This window comes from Danio aesculapii, chromosome 6 (genome assembly GCF_903798145.1).
Source record: "Danio aesculapii chromosome 6, fDanAes4.1, whole genome shotgun sequence".
Taxonomy (NCBI): Eukaryota; Metazoa; Chordata; class Actinopteri; order Cypriniformes; family Danionidae; genus Danio; species Danio aesculapii.
Genome location: NC_079440.1, coordinates 60,193,770 through 60,220,108, shown reverse-complemented (window position 1 = coordinate 60,220,108; position 26,339 = coordinate 60,193,770). Strand labels below are relative to the sequence as shown.

Sequence of the window (26,339 nt, the reverse complement as noted above, 5' to 3'; positions counted from 1 at the left end):
GATAGATAGATAGATAGATAGATAGATAGATAGATAGATAGATAGATAGATAGATAGATGGATAGAACTATAGACAGAATGATAGATAGATAGATAGATAGATAGATAGATAGATAGATAGATAGATAGATAGATAGATAGATAGATAGATAGATAGATAGATAGATAGATAGATAGATAGATAGACAGAATGATAGACAGACAGATAGATAGATAGATAGATAGATAGATAGATAGATAGATAGACAGACAGACAGACAGACAGACAGACAGACAGACAGACAGACAGACAGACAGACAGACAGATAGATAGATAGATAGATAGATAGATAGATAGATAGATAGATAGATAGATAGATAGATAGATAGACAGAATGATAGATAGATAGATAGATAGATAGATAGATAGATAGATAGATAGATAGATAGATAGATAGATAGATAGATAGATAGATAGATAGATAGATAGATAGATAGATAGATAGATAGATAGATAGATAGATAGAACTATAGACAGAATGATAGATAGATAGATAGATAGATAGATAGATAGATAGATAGATAGATAGATAGATAGATAGACAGAATGATAGATAGATAGATAGATAGATAGATAGATAGATAGATAGATAGATAGATAGATAGATAGATAGATAGATAGATAGATAGATAGATAGATAGATAGAACTATAGACAGAATGATAGATAGATAGATAGATAGATAGATAGATAGATAGATAGATAGATAGATAGATAGATAGATAGATAGATAGATAGATAGATAGATAGATAGATAGATAGGTAGATAGATAGATAGACAGAATGATAGATAGATAGATAGATAGATAGATAGATAGATAGATAGATAGATAGATAGATAGATAGATAGATAGATAGATAGATAGATAGATAGATAGATAGATAGATAGATAGATAGATAGAAGTATATACAGATAGATAGATAGATAGATAGATAGATAGATAGATAGATAGATAGATAGATAGATAGATAGATAGATAGATAGATAGATAGATAGATAGATAGATAGATAGATAGATAGATAGATAGATGGATAGAACTATAGACAGAATGATAGATAGATAGATAGATAGATAGATAGATAGATAGATAGATAGATAGACAGACAGACAGACAGACAGACAGACAGACAGACAGACAGACAGACAGACAGACAGATAGATAGATAGATAGATAGATAGATAGATAGATAGATAGATAGAATGATAGATAGATAGATAGATAGATAGATAGATAGATAGATAGATAGATAGATAGATAGATAGATAGATAGATAGATAGATAGATAGATAGATAGATAGATAGATAGATAGACAGAATGATAGATAGATAGATAGATCGATAGATAGATAGATAGATAGATAGATAGATAGATAGATAGATAGATAGATAGATAGATAGATAGATAGATAGATAGATAGATAGAACTATAGACAGAATGATAGATAGATAGATAGATAGATAGATAGATAGATAGATAGATAGATAGATAGATAGATAGATAGATAGATAGATAGATAGATAGATAGATAGATAGAAAGATAGATAGATAGATAGATAGATAGATAGATAGATAGATAGATAGATAGATAGATAGATAGATAGGTAGATAGATAGATAGACAGAATGATAGATAGATAGATAGATAGATAGATAGATAGATAGATAGATAGATAGATAGATAGATAGATAGATAGATAGATAGATAGATAGATAGATAGATAGATAGATAGATAGATAGATAGAAGTATATACAGATAGATAGATAGATAGATAGATAGATAGATAGATAGATAGATAGATAGATAGATAGATAGATAGATAGATAGATAGATAGATAGATAGATAGATGGATAGAACTATAGACAGAATGATAGATAGATAGATAGATAGATAGATAGATAGATAGATAGATAGATAGACAGACAGACAGACAGACAGACAGACAGACAGACAGACAGACAGACAGACAGACAGACAGACAGACAGATAGATAGATAGATAGATAGATAGATAGATAGATAGATAGATAGATAGATAGATAGATAGATAGATAGATAGATAGATAGATAGATAGATAGATAAATAGATAGATAGATAGATAGATAGATAGATAGATAGATAGATAGATAGATAGATAGACAGAATGATAGATAGATAGATAGATAGATAGATAGATAGATAGATAGATAGATAGATAGATAGATAGATAGATAGATAGATAGATAGATAGATAGATAGATAGATAGATAGATAGATAGATAGATAGAACATATTGTAAACATAGTGTAAAACATATGCTGGAATAGTTGGTGGTTCACTCTGCTGTGGTGACCCCTGATAAATAAGGGACTAAGCTGAAGGAAAATAAATGAAGAAATGAATGTGCATGTGTGTGTATGTGCATGTGGGTGTGTAAATGTGCATGTGTGTGTATGTGCATGTGGGTGTGTAAATGTGCATGTGTGTGTATGTGGGTATGTATAAGCACGTGGGTGTGTAAACGTGCATGTATATGTGCACGTGTGTGCGTGTTACTGACGGAGTGGTGCTGCTCTGCGCCTCCACCGCCTCCATTGCGCACTGCAGGGACATCTGGAGCGACAGCAGCTGACTGGACGTCTCCCTTAGCATGAAACGGGTCACAAACTGACCCAGAACTGATGACCCCTGGTAGTCCTGTGGAGGAAAACACTCGCAGTGATGCAGAATCAACACACAACCGCTGATTTCTTCACCTCCGCATCTGCTGAACGTCACTCTGTGTTTGGTCCTGCAGTGTTCCTGCTCATCAACACAGAATTAAACACGACACACACTACTGGCCGACTGCTGATGAAGCACTCAGGAAACATCCAAACGAATAATGCCCGGCTGAAAAATGAATTAAAGCCCACTCTATAATAAGCAAACAGATCGTCTGCATGTCTGAGATGATTACTGATGTCTTCCACACACTATAAGAAAGCAGCAGAACTCCTGAGATATTCAGTCAACACAAACACTAAAGATATATTGATTATTTTAACTATTTAATATTATAATGATATGTAAAAATATTCGTCAATTAGCAGTTTTCCATATTTTGTGATTCATGCTTTTATTTTGGGCGCCGCAGTGGCGCAGTAGGTAGTGCTGTCGCCTCACAGCAAGAAGGTCGCTGGTTTGAGCCTCGGCTGGATCAGTTGGCGTTTCTGTGTAGAGTTTGCATGTTCTCCCTCCGTTGGCGTGGCTTTCCTCCGGGTGCTCCGGTTTCCCCCACAGTCCAAAGACATGCAGTGAATTGGGTAGGCTAAATTGTCCATAGTGTGTGTGAATAAGTGTGTTTCCCAGTGATGGGTTGCAGCTGGAAGGGCATCCGCTGCATAGAACAAATGCTGGATAAGTTGGCGGTTCATTCCGCTGTGGCGACCCCTGATTAATAAAAGGACTAAGCCGAAAAGAAAATGAATGAATGTTTTTTTTTCCTCATTTATTAATGCTTTTGAATTGCATTATGGGATCTTGATCTTTCTTACAACAACTTTTAACCATGAAATGTTTTAAAAAAAGTGACTTTTATTGATATATGTAATAGTTTACAGTGCTATATTGTCTGTGTTGGTGTTGTATATCACGCTACAAAAATCTTGTGTTACATTTCACGTATGTTTTGTGGTGTTTTGTGTTTGTTTTCTTTTTTGCAATAGGTGCGTTCGACTTAAACCATGGCTGCAGCCGGTGATCAATGAGATTAGCTGAGCACAGGCGGGGGCGGAGTTGAAAACGAAGCCGTCAAGCCGGACAGCCAGACACTTTGGGGCTCAAAGTTACAGCAGTCATGATGAAAAATCACATGGCATCATCATCCGTTTCAAAAAATCTACAGTACAAATAAAGCAGAAAACTGTCTCTACACACTATAGTTCATATTTAAACAATAAGGGAATTATGAATTAAATATATTACAAACACATGAGAAATAAGGGCAAACGAGAGGGTATAATAATCTTTTCAGTTTAGTCTATTTATTAATCTGGGGTCGCCACAGCGGATTGAACCGCCAACTTATCCAGCATTTGTTTTACGCAGCGGATGCCCTTCCAGCCGCAACCCATCTCTGGGAAACATCCACACACACTCATTCACTACGGACAATTTAGCCTACCCAATTCACCTGTACCGCATGTCTTTGGACTGTGGGGGAAACCGGAGCACCCGGAGGAAACCCAAGCGAACGCAGGGAGAACATGCAAACTCCACACAGAAATGCCAACTGTCCCAGCCAAGGGTCGAACCAGCGACCTTCTTGCTGTAAGGCGATAGCACTACCTATTGTGCCACTGCATCGCCATATATTTTACCATATAACTTAATTTTTATTTCAGTTTAGTGCATTCATTATTTTTATTTTCAGCTAAGTCCCTTTATTAATCAGTGACCGCCAGGGGCATTGCTAGACATAAAGCTCTACTGGGGCACGTACCCCCTTCCCTCGCCAATCTCTCCAATCTATATATATATATATATATACAAATACACTATATATATATAAATAAACTATATATATATATATATAAATACACTATCTATATAAATACACTATCTATATAAATACACTGTATATATATAGTGTATATTTTAGTATATATTTTATAGTATATATTTTATTTATAGTATATATATATATATATATATATATATATATATATATATATATATATATATATATATATATATATATATATACATACATATGTATATTATATTTACTATAAATAAAAGTATTCTTACTATTATACAATTATTCTTCTAAATAATCTTAAATGTAACTGGAAAACAATGTTAAGACAACTGGAGTGATATGCTGAGATCATTTAAGAAATTACTTTTGCATAAATATTAATTTTATTTGAATGAAATTCTATAGACAGTTCAATAAAATACAAAAACAGATGTGTTATAGAATTATCTGTCGTCTTAGACTTGACACATGGCAGAGAATTAGGTTTAAGTCTTACCTCCCTGACTCGTCATCCCTCCTTTTTGCTTCATACAAAAAATCTATGAGGAGGCATGCTTAGTAAGATCACCGTCATATTGTTTAAACTTTAGTTTTGTCCACTTGCAAAACAAAAAAGGCTTTTATGCCGGTTTTACAACGCATGAGCGGCGCGTAACAAGCAGGTAGCCTGCTTTTTTGGTGCGCATGTTTACTACCGGGACTCTCAGAAGAAGAGCTGCGCGTTCTCTGCGCACACGCGCGGAGATGCGTCAGTTTGCTTTTTGATTACATTGCTTTTACCAGCGTTGGTTCGGTTGCACATAGAGAAAAACGTCTTTATTTCGGAATTACCACTCTTAATAAATACACTTGCATATGAAGTAAATCATATCTCAATGCATTTACTGGGGCACTGGAGATTTTACTGGGGCACATGCCCCAGTGAATTGGGTCTAGCGACGCCCCTGGTGACCGCCACAGCAGAATGAACCGCCAACTTATCCAGCACATGTTTTACACAGCAGATGCCCTTCCAGCCGCAACAGATATAGTGTATTATTTATTATTATTATTAATATTATTATTATTATTATTATTTTTATTATTATTATTATTTTATTACACTATTATTTTTAAATTAACATATTTTATATTATATTTTTGTGATATGATTGTTATGATTAACCAAAAATAAAATTAAACTAGCAAAGAAACTAAACCCAACATTTCTAGTTAATTTATAAGTACGTATGTACGAAAACTGTTCATTTAGTTCAACATGTTATACTAAAGGTAATTTAAAAAAATGTAAATAAAAAAAAATAATACAATGCAAAAATGCAAAAGTACAAAAAAAATAAAACTTTAAATTAATTTAAATAATTTAAATTAATTAATAAAAATTTAAATGAAATCAAACATAGGAATCAAATTCCACCAATACAAACTCTAATTTAAGTGCTGGCTACTAAAATATCACTGGGACTATTCAATGAAATAAAACAAAATGAAATGAAATTAGGCGCAATGGGTAGCACAATCATCTTACAGCAAGAAGGTTGCTGGTTCGAGCCCTGGCTGGGTCAGTTGGCATTTCTGTATGGAGTTTGCATGTTCTTCCCGTCTTTGCGTGGGTTTCCTCTGGTGCTCTGGTTTTCCCACAGTCCAAACACATGCGCTATAGGGGAATTGAATAAACTGAATTGGTCGTGGTGTATGTGTGTTTCCCAGAGTTGGGTAGCGGCTGGAAGGTCATCTGCTGCATAAAAACATAAGCTGGAATAGTTGGCGGTTCATTCCGCTGTGGTGACCCCTGATTAATAGGGACTAAGCCGAAAAGAAAATGAACAAATTAAATTAAATTAAATTAAATTAAATTAAATTAAATTAAATTAAATTAAATTAAATTAAATTAAATTAAATTAAATTAAATTAAATTAAATTAAATTAAATTATTAATTATTTTGTTTCAGTTTCAGTTTCAGTTAACAAATTTAACTGTATTAATTTAATTCTGGGAATAATAATAAGCCTGGTTTACCTCCTTGGTCTTGTCCATGGCCTTCAGGACGGCGACATTGAGTTTCTCTAATGCTGACAGAACGTCCAGATATTCTCCAAGATGCTGAGAAAAATAATCTGCAATGAAAAAACAGCAGGAACTGAACATCAGAATCTAAAATATGCATCATATTGTTTCTCTAGTGGACTTTCAGCTGTGTTTCTGTGCCTTTAAAGATCATTTTACCACAATCTGCTCATGAACTGGTGTTTGTGGCTTGTCAGTGTTTGTGTGGATATCAGCTTATATGAGCCTGTGATTTATTTATATGCTGTTTTGGAGACAGGAAGCTTTCAGCTTATTATTGGTCATTTAATACGCTCATTTTTACCCACTGGACTCTGAGCTGACTGTGTTTTAGATCACATCTTTATATTCTGTACTAAATATATTGAACAACAGTCAGCAGGCAGTGTTTTATTGGCACTGGTACTTTTTCATATGAATGTTTTTCCCCATGGAGATCTCAGGAAGGTGCTTTAATAACAGTATTAAGCCATAAAACAACTTAAAAATAAATGCACTCATATAAAATAGATTTTTTATATCCAGAACCTCATCTGACTTTACAATTTACAATTAATTATTCACTTTCATGTTCATGCATTTATAAGTAAAGGGCTAATATTAGCTCAACAACATGCATGAATGCATACAATACTATAGTCATAAAAAGACAAAATCTAAACCATGCTAGAAATAAAATAAATGCTGACTGAAATAAAATAAAATATATTTTATATATATTGTTGGAATATTTTGCCAATTCCACGCGTGTTCAATAAAAAAGGTCAGGAGAGGGTTTTCTTCAATGTCAAAAATATTAGTAATTTATTAGATACAAATGAATAATTTGAGGACAGAGCTCTGGGTTACGTTACCCCAATGCAATACAAGAATTACATTCAGGAGGTTCACAACTAACTTACATTTCCCTGACTCCAGCATATATACACAACTGATATTAACAGGTGGAGTTTTGGTGGAGTAACGTCACTTATCAGTCATTCTGCAGTCCTTTGGCTCTTGATAGATAGATAGATAGATAGATAGATAGATAGATAGATAGATAGATAGATAGATAGATAGATAGATAGATAGATAGACAGACAGACAGACAGACAGACAGACAGACAGACAGACAGATAGACAGATAGATAGATAGATAGATAGATAGATAGATAGATAGATAGATAGATAGATAGATAGATAGATAGATAGATAGATAGATAGAATGATATAGATAGAATGAGATAGATAGATAGATATATAGATAGATAGATAGATAGATAGATAGATAGATAGATAGATAGATAGATAGATAGATAGATAGATAGATAGATAGATAGATAGATAGATAGAGTTACTGTAGATAGATAGATAGATAGATAGATAGATAGATAGATAGATAGATAGATAGATAGATAGATAGATAGATAGATAGATAGATAGATAGATAGATAGATAGATAGATAGATATAGTTACTGTAGATAGATAGGTAGATGGATGGATGGATGGATGGATGGATGGATGGATGGATGGATGGATGGATGGATGGATGGATACCGTTACTGTAGATAGATAGATAGATAGATAGATAGATAGATAGATAGATAGATAGATAGATAGATAGATAGATAGATAGATAGATAGATAGATAGATAGATAGATAGATAGATAGAGTTACTGTAGATAGATAGATAGATAGATAGATAGATAGATAGATAGATAGATAGATAGATAGATAGATAGATAGATAGATAGATAGATAGATAGATAGATAGATAGATAGATAGATAGATAGATATAGTTACTGTAGATAGATAGGTAGATGGATGGATGGATGGATGGATGGATGGATGGATGGATACCGTTACTGTAGATAGATAGATAGATAGATAGATAGATAGATAGATAGATAGATAGATAGATAGATAGATAGATAGATAGATAGATAGATAGATAGATAGATAGATAGATAGATAGATAGATAGATAGATAGATAGAGTTACTGTAGATAGATAGATAGATAGATAGATAGATAGATAGATAGATAGATAGATAGATAGATAGATAGATAGATAGATAGATAGATAGATAGATAGATAGATAGATAGATAGATAGATAGAGTTACTGTAGATAGATAGATAGATAGATAGATAGATAGATAGATAGATAGATAGATAGATAGATAGATAGATAGATAGATAGATAGATAGATAGATAGATAGATAGATAGATAGATAGATAGATAGATAGATAGATAGATAGATATAGTTACTGTAGATAGATATATGGATGGATGGATGGATGGATGGATGGATGGATGGATGGATGGATGGATGGATGGATGGATGGATGGATGGATGGATGGATAGATAGATAGATAGATAGATAGATAGAGTTACTGTCAACAGATAGATAGATAGATAGATAGATAGATAGATAGATAGATAGATAGATAGATAGATAGATAGATAGATAGATAGATAGATAGATAGATAGATAGATGGATGGATGGATGGATGGATGGATGGATGGATGGATGGATGGATGGATGGATGGATGGATGGATGGATGGATGGATACCGTTACTGTAGATAGATAGATAGATAGATAGATAGATAGATAGATAGATAGATAGACAGACAGACAGACAGACAGACAGACAGACAGACAGACAGACAGATAGATAGATAGATAGATAGATAGATAGATAGATAGATAGATAGATAGATAGATAGATAGATAGATAGATAGATAGATAGATAGATAGAGTTACTGTAGATAGATAGATAGATAGATAGATAGATAGATAGATAGATAGATAGATAGATAGATAGATAGATATAGTTACTGTAGATAGATAGGTAAATGGATGGATGGATGGATGGATGGATGGATGGATGGATGGATACCGTTACTGTAGATAGATAGATAGATAGATAGATAGATAGATAGATAGATAGATAGATAGATAGATAGATAGATAGATAGATAGATAGATAAATGGATGGATGGATGGATGGATGGATGGATGGATGGATGGATGGATGGATGGATGGATACCGTTACTGTAGATAGATAGATAGATAGATAGATAGATAGACAGACAGACAGACAGACAGACAGACAGACAGACAGACAGACAGACAGATAGATAGATAGATAGATAGATAGATAGATAGATAGATAGATAGATAGATAGATAGATAGATAGATAGATAGATAGATAGAGTTACTGTAGATAGATAGATAGATAGATAGATAGATAGATAGATAGATAGATAGATAGATAGATAGATAGATAGATAGATAGATAGATAGATAGATAGATAGATAGATAGATAGATAGATAGATAGATATAGTTACTGTAGATAGATAGGTAAATGGATGGATGGATGGATGGATGGATGGATGGATGGATGGATACCGTTACTGTAGATAGATAGATAGATAGATAGATAGATAGATAGATAGATAGATAGATAGATAGATAGATAGATAGATAGATAGATAGATAGATAGATAGATAGATAGATAGATAGATATAGTTACTGTAGATAGATAGGTAGATGGATGGATGGATGGATGGATGGATGGATGGATGGATGGATACCGTTACTGTAGATAGATAGATAGATAGATAGATAGATAGATAGATAGATAGATAGATAGATAGATAGATAGATAGATAGATAGATAGATGGATGGATGGATGGATGGATGGATGGATGGATGGATGGATGGATGGATGGATGGATGGATGGATGGATGGATGGATGGATGTATGGATGGATGGATACCGTTACTGTAGATAGATAGATAGATAGATAGATAGATAGATAGATAGATAGATAGACAGACAGACAGACAGACAGACAGACAGACAGACAGACAGACAGACAGACAGACAGACAGACAGACAGACAGACAGATAGATAGATAGATAGATAGATAGATAGATAGATAGATAGATAGATAGATAGATAGAGTTACTGTAGATAGATAGATAGATAGATAGATAGATAGATAGATAGATAGATAGATAGATAGATAGATAGATAGATAGATAGATAGATAGATAGATAGATAGATAGATAGATAGATAGATAGATAGATAGATAGATAGATCTATTATTTATTATCAGTCATTCTGCAGGCTCTTGTACCCAAACATACTTCCTCTTTCTGCAACCCTTCTCTGCATACCAGAACTGAACAGTTTATCTTTAATATATTTCACAACATCTACAAGCATCCAGCTCCCTGTGACATGTCAAGGCTTCTTATTAGACAGAAGTCTGGAGCAGTGCCCCATTGTCATTGTATAACAGCGGTTTGTTCTGTAGACAATGCAAAACAAATATTGCTTAAGGGGACTAATAATATTGAGCTTAAAATGGTTTGAACGTAATTAAAAACTTCTTTCTCCAGAAATAAAACATTCCTGGAAATAGTGCTAACCACTGAGCCACCATGCCACCCATACCCCTGAATAATGCTAGGGAATAGGGGGAGGAATCAGGATGGATGGGGGGATTCTTCAAGACGCAGATGACTAAGGTAAGGAAATGGATTCATTTGATTAGTGGATTCATCTGATTGGTCATCATGTGTTAGCTAATGCGGGACCAGCCGTAGTCAATCATAATCACATGATCCTCTTGAAATTAGTTCATAAATAAACTTCACTTATTTGCTGTGAGATATTTGAAAGGAATTAATCCACACCTACCTGATAGTTTGTCTGTATCGAGGTTGCTGGAAAGGAAAGAGGAAAGAGAATAAAGTGAGTTATGAGAATAATAATAAAAGGTTTAATTGAATTGGATGAGAGTCAAGGATCTGGAAGCGGTGTCATTAGCGTGTAGATTGTGTGGGTTCGTCCACAGCTTCAACTCTTCTTTCATATCTACTGTAAACACTCCAATTATGCTGGCTAGTGTTAGCATGGCGGGCTGAGGTGATAATTCACAGATGGAGACTCGCAGACGTAATGATCTCATTAATGGGGAAAAACCAGCATAGCAGATATATTCCACACTTCCACACCTTATGACTTCTACAAACTCAGATCCGCACTTTAATGCAGTTTAATGCCATCTGAAAACCCTTCAAACACAGCATGTGTGCTAAAGTCATGTAAATGTGACACACACACACGCAAACACACACACATGCATTCATGCACACACAAATACACACACACTGTCACAATCACCAGCTATCCAGGCTTGTTGATCCCTGGGAATCATTCACTTTCACTCGGACTACAATCCCATCACCATATGGACTACAAATCCTGTCATGCACCTCACACACACCTTTTCCAGTTGCCTTGCCTTGCCTTGCCATGCTAGACCCTTGCTTTGTTTCATTGTTTATGTAGTTTGGTGCCTGGACCGACCTCTTTGCCTGTGACCCGACTACTCTTTTTGCTTTATCTGTGTGTACTTGATTGCTCCTGTGTTTGACCTTTGCCTGCCTGACCATTCGCTGTTGAATAAATACGGCATTTGGATCCTCAACTTTGTTGTCCAGCATTACACATTATACACACTCACACACACACACAAACAATAAATAACTATATGCATACTAAATTATTACACTCTATCAATAGACATTTTAAGTGCCTATAGATTATGTTCTGACATAATGACTGTAAAATGCTCTGTATTTATTTATCCTTCATAATTATTATTTTTTTGTGATTTAAATTTTCCTTTCTAAAGCATTTTACTACATTATCTTATTTAAAGTGCATCCGGAAAGGATTGATAGTGCTTCACTTTTTCCACATTTGTTTATGTTCCAGTCTTATTCCAAAATGAATTAAATTCATTAAATTCCTCAACATTATACACACAATCCCCCATAATGACAATGTGAAAAAAGAGAGTTTTTGAAATTGTTGCAAATTTATTACAAATAAAAACCCTGAAAAATCACATGTACATCAGTATTCTCAGCCTTTACTCAATACTCTGTTGATGCACCTTTGGCAGCGATTACAGCCTTGAGTCTTTTTGAATATGACGCCACAAGCTTGGCACACCTGTCCTTGCGAATGTTTGCCCATTCCTCTTTGCAGTACCTCTCAAGCTCTATCAGGTTAGATGGGAAGCGACGGTGTCCACCCATTTTCAGATCTCTCCAGAGATGTTCAATAGGATTTAGGTCTGGGCTCTGGCTGGGCCACTCAAGGACATTCACCGAGTTGTTGTGAAGCCACTTCATTGATATTTTGGCGGTGTACTCTGGGTCATTGTCCTGCTGGAAGATAAACTGTTGTCCCAGTCTGAGGTCAAGAGCACTCTGAAGCAGGTCTTCATTCAGGATGTCTCTGTACATCGCTGCATTCATCTTTCCCTCTATCCTGACTAGTCTTCCAGTTCCTGCTGCTGAAAAACATCCCCACAGCATGATGCTGCCACCACCATGCTTCACTGTAGGGATGCTATTAGCCTGGTGATGAGCGCTGCCTGGTTTTCTCCATACGTAACGCCTGGCGTTCACTCCAAAGAGTTCAGTTTGAGTCTCATCAGACCAGAGAGTTTAGTTTCTTATGGTCTGAGAGTCCTTCAGATGCCTTTTGACAAATTCCAGGCGGGGAGTGGCTTCTGTATGGCCACTTTACCATACAGGCCTGATTGGTGGATTGCTGCACAGATGGTTGTCCTTCTGTAAGGTTCTCCTCTCTCCACAGAAGAACGCTGGAGCTCAGACAGAGTGACCATCGGGTTATTGATCACCTCCCTGACTTAAGGCCCTTCTCCCCTGATCACTCAGCTTAGATGGCCGGCCAGCTCTTGGAAGAGTCCTGGTGGTTCCAAACATCTTCCACTTACAGATGATGGAGGCCGCTGTGCTCATTGGAACTTTCTGAGCAGCTGAAATTTTTCTGTAACCTTCCCCAGCCTTGTGCCTCCAGACAATCCTGTCTCTGAGGTCTACAGACAATTCCTTTGTCTTCATGCTTGGTTTGTGCTTTGACATGCAATGTCATCCCTAGGACCTTATATAGACAGCCTTTACAAGTCATGTCCAATCAACTTAATTGACCACAGGTGAACCCTAATGAAGCTGCTGAAACATCTCAAGAATGATCAGTGGAAACAGAATGTACCTGAACTCAGTGTAGAGCACAGTAAAGGCTGTGAATACTGATGTACATCTGATTCTTCTGCTTTTTTATTTTTAATAAATTTGCAACAATTTCAAAAACTCTTTTTTCACATTGTCATTATGGGAGATTGTGTGTAGAATGTTGAGGAAATCAATGAATTTAATCCATTTTGGAATAAGGCTGTAACAAAAAATGTGGAAAAAGTGAAGCGCTATCAATCCTTTCCGGATGCTCTGTAGCTTTGAATATTCACATTATAGAAAGGGAATGCAAATGATAAAATAATTAAACCGATCAATTATAAAAAATAATAATAATATAACTATATATATATGTATATATATTAGTGCTGTCAATCGATTAAAAAATAACTAATTAATCACACTTTTTTTGAAAATTAATCGCGATTAATCACATTTAAAAGAGTGAAACTTGTAATTTTGGCTATTCAAATGTAAAATTAATGTAAACGCAAGACAAAAACTCTTTAAATTCAAAATATAATTGTTTATTAGAATTTTTGTTTAACTTGTAACACAGATTTCTTCATGTATACAACACACCCACAATAAACCAGCAAGATCCTGGCTTGACAGCCATAATTATTACAGAAATTAAAACACAGACATGTTAATGCCATTTAAATTTCAAAACAATCAACGCCAATAAAGAAAAAATTGATTTCCATGTTGGATTCTAAGTGGTCTGCAAAAAAATGCCAAAATACAGGCATTGCAGATATGGAAAATGGAAAATTATAATAATAATATAGTATTGAATACAAACAATTGTACTCATTGTAAAGTTGTATTGTAACATTAATTATAAAGTAGAAACAATTTTGCTTAGTCTTGCTTTACATTCAGCTAGTTGCTAAAACAGTCCAGTCTGTTGGCATTATCGGGGGACAATGTGGACCTTTTCTTTTGAATGATGTGAGCTGAAAGTGCAACGCAATCTCACGGCAATTCGTAACTTTTTGATTTAGTGGCTACGGACAACAACGTTTAGGCTGGTTTGTTGCTAAAACGCGCGCGCACACAGATAGACAGACACACACAAACAACGCCAGCGACTCCCTTCAGATTCAACACGCATGATCGCATTCATCAAATTTGCTTAAAATAAGCCTTCTAAAGTATGGCTGCATTCCACAAGGATTCTGACACAACAACGCGAAGCAGACGCTTTACAAAAGTTGCGTTTAAGGGGGAAACACATCAAACTTAATGAAACATTGGAGGGCGCATGCTGAAAGGCAGAGGAATGCGCTGTCTTTGACAGCTCGAGACTTCATCTGGCACTTTCTGAGTACATTTACATGGACACCAATACTCTGATTTTAATATGATTAAGATAATCCTCTTATCAAGAGTCTACCATGTAAACAGAGATTTTTGATTACCTTAAAGGACCACCGAGTTACGAAATGCAGAGGTTTTTCTTCTTTTTGTTCGCCATGCGGTCTCAAATTCCATTAAAATAAAAGTCGAAAGTTAAAAATGAAACACCTGAAATTAGATACGCTGGAGAGCCTGGTAATGCGACATTAATAGTTTAATACTGAAACTTGCCTTCAAAAAGTGCTTCCTTGGTCTTATTCATATTTTGGTCTAGTTCATGTTGAACACACGTCGACCACAACAGTAAAAAAAAAAACTGCAACTACGTTAATTGCGTTCATTTTTTTGTAACGCATTATATATTTCAAATTAATCGCACACGTTAACGTGCTAATTTTGACAGCACCAATATATATATATTAATATAAAATAAAATAAAATATGAATACAATTAAATCAAATTAAATAGGTAGTAATCCAAAAATAGTATGTGAGCCACCATGTCGCCCATAAATATAATAATAATATCAATAATAATAATAATAATAATAATAATAATAATATTATTATTGATATTATTATTATTGTTATTATTATTATTATTGTTATTACTATTATTGTTATTATTAATAAATATCTGTAAATATAATATTTATAACAATAATAATAATAATAATAATAATAATATTATTATTATTAACATAAATATAATATTTATAATAATAATAATAATAATAATAACAATATTTATAATAACAACAACAATAATAATAATAATAATAACAACAAATATTAATAATAATAATAATAATAATAATAATAATAATAATAATAATAATAATAACAATGATATTAAGAATAGTAATAATAATAATTAAATAATAATATTTATAATAATAATAATAATAATAATAATAATAATAATAACAATAATAACAAATATTAATAATAATAATAATAATAATAATAATTAAATAATAATATTTATAATAACAATAATAATAATAATAATAATAATAATAATAACAAATATTAATAATAATAATAATATTTATAATAACAATAATAATAATAATAATAATAATAATAATAATAATAATAATAATAATAATATTTATAATAATAATAATAATAATAATAATAATAATTAAATATTAGAATATGTATAAAACATACCTATACATATACATGAACATGTTTTCGCTGCTAAAAGTAATAATCAAATAATGCAATATGCTGTTTAATACGGAGAGTAAGCCTATCTCCAAATTAAAGATGCATATCATGAATGAAAGTGTGGGGGAAACATGCCAAAGAATAAAGCTTTTCACAGTCACACCATCCCACACCTCTCAGATTGTGCTTTTCTCACGCTGATCTCCATATTCATATTGTTATGCAGATGAAAACAAATCTGAATACCCCAGTGTGTGCTGTCACATTAAATCGCCATCACGGCCAACACACAATTATGAAAATAGAGGCTCGACTCCATAATTGGCTGGATTTGCTCTGAGTGGCCCTCCAGAGCAGTAATGGACTTTTAATATGTCTCTGAGACTTGGAGACGGGGAAAAAGAAAGGAGAATAGTGATGAGTTGAAGGAATTGGGTAATTAAATCAAAAGGAAAAGAGTGTCCAATCTATGCATATTAACATTTGATCTTATTTCATAAATGACACTTGAATGAGCTGATAAACTGATGAAAATGAAGATATGTATTTTGTCAATTATATCAATATGGGATTGTCTGGATTGTGCATCTTCATGACAGTAAATAAGAGTTTCAGCTTGATAAACTAAGAATTAGCTGCGTATTGAGCCTTAGTATGGTAGTAGTTGGGTTTAGGTATTGGGGATGTAGAATAAGATCATACTTTATAGGCAAGGCAAGGCATGGCATGTTTATTTATATAGCACATTTTATACACAGTGGCAATTCAAAGTGCTTTACATAAATAGGAATTGTCACTTTTGGACACTTGAGGGCACTAGCTTGTTTTGTAGTTTAACTTCATTTCCTACAATCCTTTGCACCTCTGATTGTATTCTGTTTCAGCTGTTTCTTGTTTGTTAATTTAGCCCTGTCTTCATAAACCCTTTTGTCTTGTGTTTTAGTTGCCTTAGGATCTTGTTAGCCCCTCATGCCTGGTATGTTTGTTTGGTTAACTAGTTTTGTATTTGCTTAATCTTGGATTCTTGTTTGTTTTTTGTTAACGTTCCTACCCTGTTTTTGTAGTCACCTATTTTGGGATTTTTTGTTAGTTCTTTTGTGTGGTCTCAGTTTTAGATTTTTGTATCTTGTTTGTAGTTCCTGTGCTAGATTAGGAACCCTTTTGTTTTTGTCAAAATAAATTGCTGCACTTGGATTTTTGTGTTTTGTGAATCTCCACCTCGTGACGGAATCCTAAGGCAACTAAAACACAAGACAAAAGGGTTTATGAAGACAGGGCTAAATTAACAAACAAGAAACAGCTGAAACAGAATACAATCAGAAGTGCAAAGAGTTGTAGGAAATGAAGTTAAACTACAAAACAAGCTAGTGCCCTCAAGTGTCCAAAAGAGGGCACTGCAACATGTGACAGGAATAAAAGATAAGTATAAGAGAAATAAAAATAAATATTAAAACAAATAAAAACGGATAAAAATGTCTTAAAACAGGTTATAAAAGAATGAAAAAGAAAAGAAAGTCATAATAGTGAGATCTGTCGGATGTAGCACAGTGCTCATTCAGTAAAGGCACAGCTAAACAGATCAGTCTTGATTTGAATGTGCCTAATGTTGGAGCACATCTGATCATTTCTGGAAGCTGATTCCAGCAGTAGGGGGCGCTGTTAGTATCTGAAGGCAGATTCATCCTGCTTTGACTGAACTCTTGGAGTTTCTAGTTTATTTGATCCTGAAGATCTGAGTGATCTGTTAGGTTTGTATTCAGTGAGCATATCTGTAATGTATTGAGGTCCTAGACCATTTATTGATTTATAGACCAGTAATAATACTTTAAAATCTATTCTGAATGTAACTGGGAGCCAGTGTAGAGACCTGAGGACAGGTGTGATGTGCTCTGATTTCCTGGTTCTGGTTAGAATCCTGGCTGCAGCGTTCTGGATGAGCTGTAAGTGTCTGACTGTCTTTTTGGGAAGGCCTGTGAGGAGGCCGTTACAGTAATCCACCCTGGAAACAAAGCATCTAATTCTTCAATGTTCTTGAGATGATAGTATGCTGATTTAGTTATTAGTGCTAATAAACAGTTAATAACTTAATAACAGGCAGATTATAAGTCGGTAGTTACTAGTATGAATTGTGACCTAAACTAAATATCGTTATCGAATTACTCAACAATTATATCAATATGGGATTGTCTGGATTGTGTATGTTAGTTCATGGGATTTTTGTAGATGATTAAATTTTGCACACTAAACTCTGTAAATAAAATAAAATAAAATAAAATAAAATAAAATAAAATAAAATGAATTAAAATAAAATAAAATAAAATAAAATGAATTAAAATAAAATAAAATGAATTAAAATAAAATAAAATAAAATAAAATGAATTAAAATAAAATAAAATAAAATAAAATAAAATGAATTAAAATAAAATAAAATAAAATAAAATAAAATAAAATAAAATAAAATGAATTAAAATAAAATAAAATAAAATAAAATAAAATGAATTAAAATAAAATAAAATAAAATAAAATAAAATAAAATAAAATAAAATAAAATTGAAATTAAATTAAATGAATTAAAATAAAATAAAATAAAATAAAATAAAATGAATTAAAATAAAATAAAATAAAATAAAATAAAATAAAATAAAATAAAATGAATTAAAATAAAATAAAATAAAATAAAATTGAAATTAAATTAAATGAATAAATAAGCAAGTTAAATCAAGAGTAATTTGAAAGTCTTTTATTTTGTAGTTTAGTCTTGTCTTCCTGTTTTCTGCTTTGTTTCCCGCCATATGCTCCTTTGTTTTAATTGGTTAATTTTATAATGGTTACAATTGAATGTTAAAATTAAAAACGTACATTTATTTACTTTCTTTTTTATTTATATATATAAAACTGAACTGAAAAACAGAATTTGTCTCATATTTGATCATATTTTCCATCATTTTATTTATGCCGACTTTAGATTTTGAGACGTAACATTTCTGAAAGTTTGCATGTGAATTTGTGGCGACTCGAGATAAAAATGACAGAACAAAATACACAAATGTAGAATTAGCAATCTCTCGAATAATGAATTTGTTAATAAAAAAGGAATTTTATAATTGTTACAATAAGAATTGGGCGACGCGGTGGCGCAGCGGGTAGCATGATCGCCTTACAGCAAGAAGGTTGCTGGTTCGAGCCCCGGCTAGGTAAGTTGGCGTTTCTGTGTGGAGTTTGCATGTTCTCCCCAAGCTGGCGTGGGTTTCCTCCGGGTGCTCCGGTTTCCACCACAAGTCCGAATACATGTGCTGTAGGTGAATTGGGTAAGCAAAATTGTCCGTAGTGAATGTGTGTGAATGAGTGTGTGTGGATGTTTCCTAGTGATGGGTTGCAGCTGGAAGGGCATCCGCTGTGTTAAATATATGCTGGAATAATTGGCGGTTCATTCCGCTGTGGCGAACCCAGATTAATAAAGGGACTAAGCCGAAGGAAAATGAATGAATGAATGAATAAGAATTGAAAACGCACAGTACAAACGTACTGTTTATTACTGTGAAGCTGCTTTGAAACAACCAGTTGCATCATTATTATTTATTTAAAATACAGCAGGTGTTTTTATCTACGCCATGAAGAAAAAAAAACCCTTACAGCATCCGATAAATCCTAGAATTCTGCAATTCAGTTGGTTTAATGCTGTAATGAGAACAGGAGCCCTTTATGAAGACTCCAGACTCCACATTGACTAGACTAATTTACAGTGAATACAGTAATTACCGGCAGAACATTCTGACTGATTGCTCAAATACGCTCCACTTTCAGAGGTAAATCTGAAGCTTCACATTCGTGTGTGTGTGTGTGTGTGTGTGTGCAATACAGCATTTGTAAAGTCAAATTTTGCAGCTTTTATTCTCTCGATGCCTTTTATTCTTCCAATTCTCATTGCTTTGATTCACACACACCACCTCAGGTTATACTTTGATCCTCTTGAATGTTTGTGTGTGTGTGTGTGTGTGAATGTTGGTTTTGGTTCTTGGTGTTTCAGAAAGTAATGACGTGCAGTGCAATATAATAACGGCACACTGAAAACTCACTAATTAGGGAATGAAAATGTAAGGTTGCTACGGATACGGGTCAGCTAAAGTGAGTATGTATGAACTGGGTCCACTGATTGCGTTGTTTTAGAATCGGATTCACTAAAAGAATTATGCAAATGAGGTAACAACGCAAAAAGGCAGAAGTAATTAGTGCGGGTCACTTGAGGAGGATGCAATAATCAGGTGACTGATGTGATTGAACAGCAAGATCCGCAGAGAGTGTGTTAAATACAACACAGGCTCATTGTCAAAATGAACCCCCGTATACGTGTCTGGAGAGAGCAAATTACTGTATGTAGACAGAAGAATGGTTCTGGAAAGCAGGTAAAACAACAACAAAAGGAATTAAAATGAAATAAACAAGTAAATAATAGGATGAGAGCATTGTTAGATCTGAAAACGTGATAAAAAAATTGGTGGCCGAAAGGACTAAAACACTATCGGTTGGGTTTAGGGAAGTAGGTGGGCGGGTCAGTCGGCGCTTTTGAAAACACTATCGGTTGGGTTTAGAAAAGTGGGTGGGCGGGTCAGTCAGCGCTTTTAATTACACAATCAGTTGGTTTTAGGGAAGTGGGTGGGCGGGACAATCGGCACTTTTAATAACACTATCGGTTGATTTTAGGGAAGTGGGTGGGCGGGTCAATCGGCGCTTTTAATAACACTATCGGTTGATTTTAGGGAAGTGGGTGGGCGGGTCAATCGACGCTTTTGAAAACACTATCAGTTGGCTTTAGGGAAGGGGTGGGCGGGTCAATCTGCGCTTTTGAAAACACAATCAGTTGGTTTTAGGAAAGGGGACTGGCGGATCAATTGACATTTCTGAAAACACTGATAGTTTTAGGGAAGTGGGTGGGCGGGTCAAACAGTGCTTTTGAAAACACTATCGGTTGGTTTTAGGGAAGTGGGTGGGCGGGTCAATCGGTGCTTTTAAAAACAATATCGGTTGGGTTTAGGGAAGTGGGTGGGCGGGTCAATCGGTGCTTTTAAAAACAATATCGGTTGGGTTTAGGGAAGTGGGTGGGCGGGTCAATCGGTGCTTTTAAAAACAATATCGGTTGGGTTTAGGGAAGTGGGTGGGCGGATCAATTGGCACTTTTTAAAACACTATCAGTTGGTTTTAGGAAAGGGGATTGGCGGATCAATTGACATTTCTGAAAACACATAGTTTTAGGAGAGTGAGTGGGCGGGTCAAACAGTGCTTTTGAAAACACTATCGGTTGGTTTTAGGGAAGTGGGTGGGCGGGTCAATCGGTGCTTTTAAAAACAATATCGGTTGGGTTTAGGGAAGTGGGTGGGCGGGTCAATCGGTGCTTTTAAAAACAATATCGGTTGGGTTTAGGGAAGTGGGTGGGCGGGTCAATCGGTGCTTTTAAAAACAATATCGGTTGGTTTTAGGGAAGGGGTGGGCGGGTCAATTGACATTTCTGAAAACACTGATAGTTTTAGGGAAGGGGTGGGCGGGTCATTTGGCGCTTTTTAAAAACACAATCAGTTGGTTTTAGGAAAGGGGATTGGGGGATCAATTGACATTTCTGAAAACACTCTGATAGTTTTAGGGAAGTGGGTGGGCGGGTCAAACAGTGCTTTTGAAAACACTATCGGTTGGTTTTAGGGAAGTGGGTGGGCGGGTCAATCGGTGCTTTTAAAAACAATATCGGTTGGGTTTAGGGAAGTGGGTGGGCGGGTCAATCGGTGCTTTTAAAAACAATATCGGTTGGGTTTAGGGAAGTGGGTGGGCGGATCAATTGGCACTTTTTAAAACACTATCAGTTGGTTTTAGGAAAGGGAATTGGCGGATCAATTGACATTTCTGAACACTGATAGTTTTAGGAGAGTGAGTGGGCGGGTCAAACAGTGCTTTTGAAAACACTATCGGTTGGTTTTAGGGAAGAGGGTGGGTGGGTCAATCTGTGATTTTAAAAACAATATTGGTTGGTTTTAGGGAAGTGGGTGGGTGGGCGGGTCAATCGGTGCTTTTAAAAACACTATCGGTTGGGTTTAGGGAAGTGGGTGGGCGGGTCAATTGGCGCTTTTGAAAACACTATCGGTTGGTTTTAAGGAAGTGGGTGGTCGGGTCAATTGGTGCTTTTAAAAACACTATCGGTTGGATTTAGGGAAGTGGGTGGGCGGGTCAACTGGCACTTTTGAAAACACTATCGGTTGGTTTTAGGGAAGTGGGTGGGCGGGTCAATTGGCGCTTTTTAAAGCACTATCAGTTGGTTTTAGGGAAGGGGTTGGGCAGGTCAATCTGCGCTTTTGAAAACACTATCAGTTGGTTTTAGGGAGGTAGGTCGGCAGGTCAATCTGCATTTTTGAAAACACTATTGGTTGGTTTTAGGGAAGGTGGTGGGCTGGTCAATCGGAGTTTTTGAAAACACTATCGGTTGGGTTTAAAGAAGGTGGTGGGCGGGTCAATTAGTGCATTTGAAAACACTATCAGTTGGGTTTGGAGAAGGTGGTGGGCTGGTCAATCACCGCTTTTGAAAACACTATTGTTTGCTTTTAGGGAAGGAAGTGGGTGGGGGGATCGGTTGGTCGGTCAGTCAACAGCAACCTCTGCTGGATTTGCGTGAGAACAGCAGGTGCGAATGGCACTCTCGAGAGAAATTTGAGATCTGAAAAAGCATACACAGCGGCCTCTGATGGATTCGTGAAAACAAACCCTGTAAAAAACATACCTACTGGGACGTATTTCACTCTCTCCAGAAATGTATGCTGGAGTAATGAGCTTCTCAGCATTGCATATTGTACAATTTGCTAACTATTAATACATAATGGAAAAATATTTTATGGTAGAAGTACATACTTTGTTTGCCTTCCATCGATGGAGTAGAAAAGCTCCCGCAGCTCATCAGTCGTGAGAATCCCATCTGCAAAATATGCTTTAAACTCCTCGAAGGACAGTTTCCCATCATCTGCAAGAAACAAAAGAGAAACGCAGACAGAGAATCAGTTAGTTTACCAAAAAAGCAAGCGACTAAAAAAAAAGTTTCATTGTGGGCGCTACGGTGGCGCAGTGTGTAGCACGAATGCCTCACAGCAAGAAGGTCGCTGATTTGAGTCCCGGCTGGGTCAGTTGGCATTTCTGTGTGGAGTTTGCATGTTCTCCCTGTGTTGGCGTGGGTTTCCTCCAGCTGCTCCGCTTTTCCCCACAGTTTCCCCACTGAATTGAATAAGCTAAATTGGCGGTAGTGTATGTGTGTGAATGAGTGTGTATGGATGTTTCGCAGTGATTGGTGGAAGCTGGAAGGGCATCCGCTGTGTTAAACATATGCTAGATAAGTTGGTGGTTCATTCCGCTGTGGTGACCCCTGATATAAAAGGGGCCAAAGAAAAATGAATGAATGAATGAACACCAGTGCAATAATGGGGAACAAATTGCCCAAACCACTCAAGGAGATAAAAAAATGATCAAAAGATGGTTGTTTGATGATGATAGCTAGTTTGCATGGTGGATGATGATGTCTTTTAATATTTTATAGTATGCATTGTGAATCATTTTGTTCCTGTTTTAAAATGTGGAGGTACTCTTTGTTCCATGCATTAATTGTGCTTTGCAGCCATACTTTGTTTTTTAGCAGCGAGGAGCACAATAGAAACAAGTCAAGGGCTTTATTGTGTTTTAATCCTCGACGGTTTTATTTCAAAATGTATGGGAAATGTGTATTTGGTACAGCTTGTTTAAATCTGTCAAATAAATTTTAATTCAACGAACAGCTCCTTCAGGAAAAGTGTTTGATTTCTGTGTGAAAACCCCATCACACACTCTAAATGGACTGGAGGCTGAAATGCTGTCTCTTCAGCCCACAGTGAGAGTCTTCATTAGGTCAGATCAACACATGGCAGTGCTTTTCTCTGACGGCAGAAGTCACAATCAGCCTTGATAGATGATCTACCATCTGCTCATTTTATTAGGTAAAGTGAAGGAGTCATTTAATAACCTTTTACAGTTAAGCATCGGTTTATTTAGGTTGATAATATGCAAAAGAAAAAGAAATGGTGTAATCAGGGTGTTATAATAAACCAAAAACAAATTTTTACCTTTCAAGAGTTCACACTTAGCTGATGATTAATTATAAGCTTGTTTGGCATGCTGTCCCGGGAGAGAGCCCTGAGCTCATAAGATCCTCGAGCCCGGGGCTTCCTCCCGTTGCAAGGCAAGAGGGGAGTTTGAGCTCAGGTAGATCTCGAGAACCCCCCCCCCGCTGTAATAACCAATGAACAGCCAGTGATTGCTCTTGAGAGATAACCAATTACTAGGAGCATGTCTATAGTGCCGGTTTGGATTAGTCAATTAACTTATGTTGCATGTTTTTTGGACGGTGGGAGGAAACCGGGGAACCCAGGGGAAACCCACGTGAGCACGGGGAGAAAATGCAAACTCCGCACAGAAATGTCTGCTGGTTTGGTAAAGCCTAGAACCAGAGACGTTCTTGCTGTGAGGCAACAGTGCTAAGCACTGGGCCACCGTGTCACCAATCTAGGAAGAAGGAGGAGTAGGGGTGGACGGGGGGATTCTTCAAAACGAAGATAGCGGTGGTACGTGACCCAGGGTATTTGTAGTAGCTTAGGAGTCGTCTGTTTGGTGTATTGAGAATTGGATAATGCGGATCCAGCCGCTAGCAATCATAAGCATGTGATCCTCTCGAAATTTGTTTATAACTAAACTTCACTTAAACTCACCAATAGTCACTGCACAACAAGCTATTTGCAAGTGTTGTGAGTATTAGCAGCTAGGCTTGAGTATCGTTTGGGGTTACTTCGATACTAAATCGATACTTTTAAAACGATACTGATGCCAAAACGATGCCTGAACGATACTTTTGAGCGACAAAATTATGGTGGATGACTCTAGAAAAATCTTTTATTTGATTAAATCTTTTAAAAAATCATTTTAATAACAATATAATTTAAGTTTAAAGTAAACATCAATTCATATTTTATATATTTCAATTACATTAATATATTTCCTTGGTTAATTTGTTGGTTAGCATGAATTTAAGATTTGCATTATGAAATTACATCAGCTTACTACTAACCTATGGAAAGGCTGTCAGCAAAATACTGAACTTCTTTTGTCTTGGGTTGGGGCTTGTGACTATGTTTACATGGTTATCAGTAATCTAATGGTTTGTCCTAATCTAAATAAGACTATGAAATGATTAAGGTGTTTACATGAGTTGCTTTTTGAATATTCCTGTCATGATCCCGTCTTATATGTTATAGTACATAGATCGATTAATGTCATTGTGTCATCACACTATCCATGTTTCCTCCAGAGTTTCATGTAATTTCAGGTGTTTCATTTTTAATTTTTTGACTTTAACTGCAGTTTCGCTTTTATTCAGGAACATTTCATTCATGCCCCCATGACAAACAGATATTTGATGCCAGCATTAAGTAAGGACTGGTGGAAGAGTGCTCTTTTAATAGAATTTGAGACCGCACGTTGAATGGAACGAAAAAATCTCCACATTGGCTGACGCAGGTATCTGTGTTCCTTTAAGGTAATCAAAAATCACCGTTTACATCAGGGTTCGGGAACCTTTTTATCAGTAGCAGCAATTTCAGATTTTTTTTAATCAAATGCATTTTTTTAAAGAGCCATTGGGGGTGTGTGTTAATAACAAAACCCTTTTTTTATATTTTGTTTATTTATTTATCAACAAAACCTTCATTTATGTCCATGAACAACTCAAAAATAACATTTTTATATACATTTTGTTTTTGCTTTTTGCCCTCGCCACTCATAAATGAATTGGTGTCGAAATTCAAGTTAAACCACAGGGCCACACATGAGCATTAGCTGAAATGTCCATTTATTGTGGATTAATACTGAATGTGTGTCGTAGTTAAGAATAGAGCAATATGCTGGTGTTTAACTGCACTGCTTTAATGCACTCCTGCATTGGGCTCACACACATACCAGCCAACATTAGTCCCTGAAAATCTGGGAGAGCGTGGGGGTTAGGTTCGGGAGTGAGGTGTCTGAATAACACTGTTAGGTACCGGGTGCTGTTT

At 35.3% G+C, this 26,339-nt stretch overlaps 1 protein-coding gene across 1 annotated transcript in view; it reads right to left on the bottom strand.

Annotated features, from left to right (window-relative positions):
• Nucleotides 1–26,339, bottom strand: part of necab3 (N-terminal EF-hand calcium binding protein 3) — a 102,152-nt gene that overhangs the window by 26,091 nt on the left and 49,722 nt on the right. Inside the window, exons 3-6 of the mRNA XM_056460637.1 lie at nucleotides 23,125–23,233; nucleotides 11,327–11,352; nucleotides 6,565–6,662; nucleotides 2,583–2,719 (exon numbers count right to left, since the gene is read on the bottom strand). Coding sequence (XP_056316612.1) covers nucleotides 2,583–2,719; nucleotides 6,565–6,662; nucleotides 11,327–11,352; nucleotides 23,125–23,233 — 370 coding nt within the window. The remainder of the gene's footprint in view (nucleotides 1–2,582; nucleotides 2,720–6,564; nucleotides 6,663–11,326; nucleotides 11,353–23,124; nucleotides 23,234–26,339) is intronic.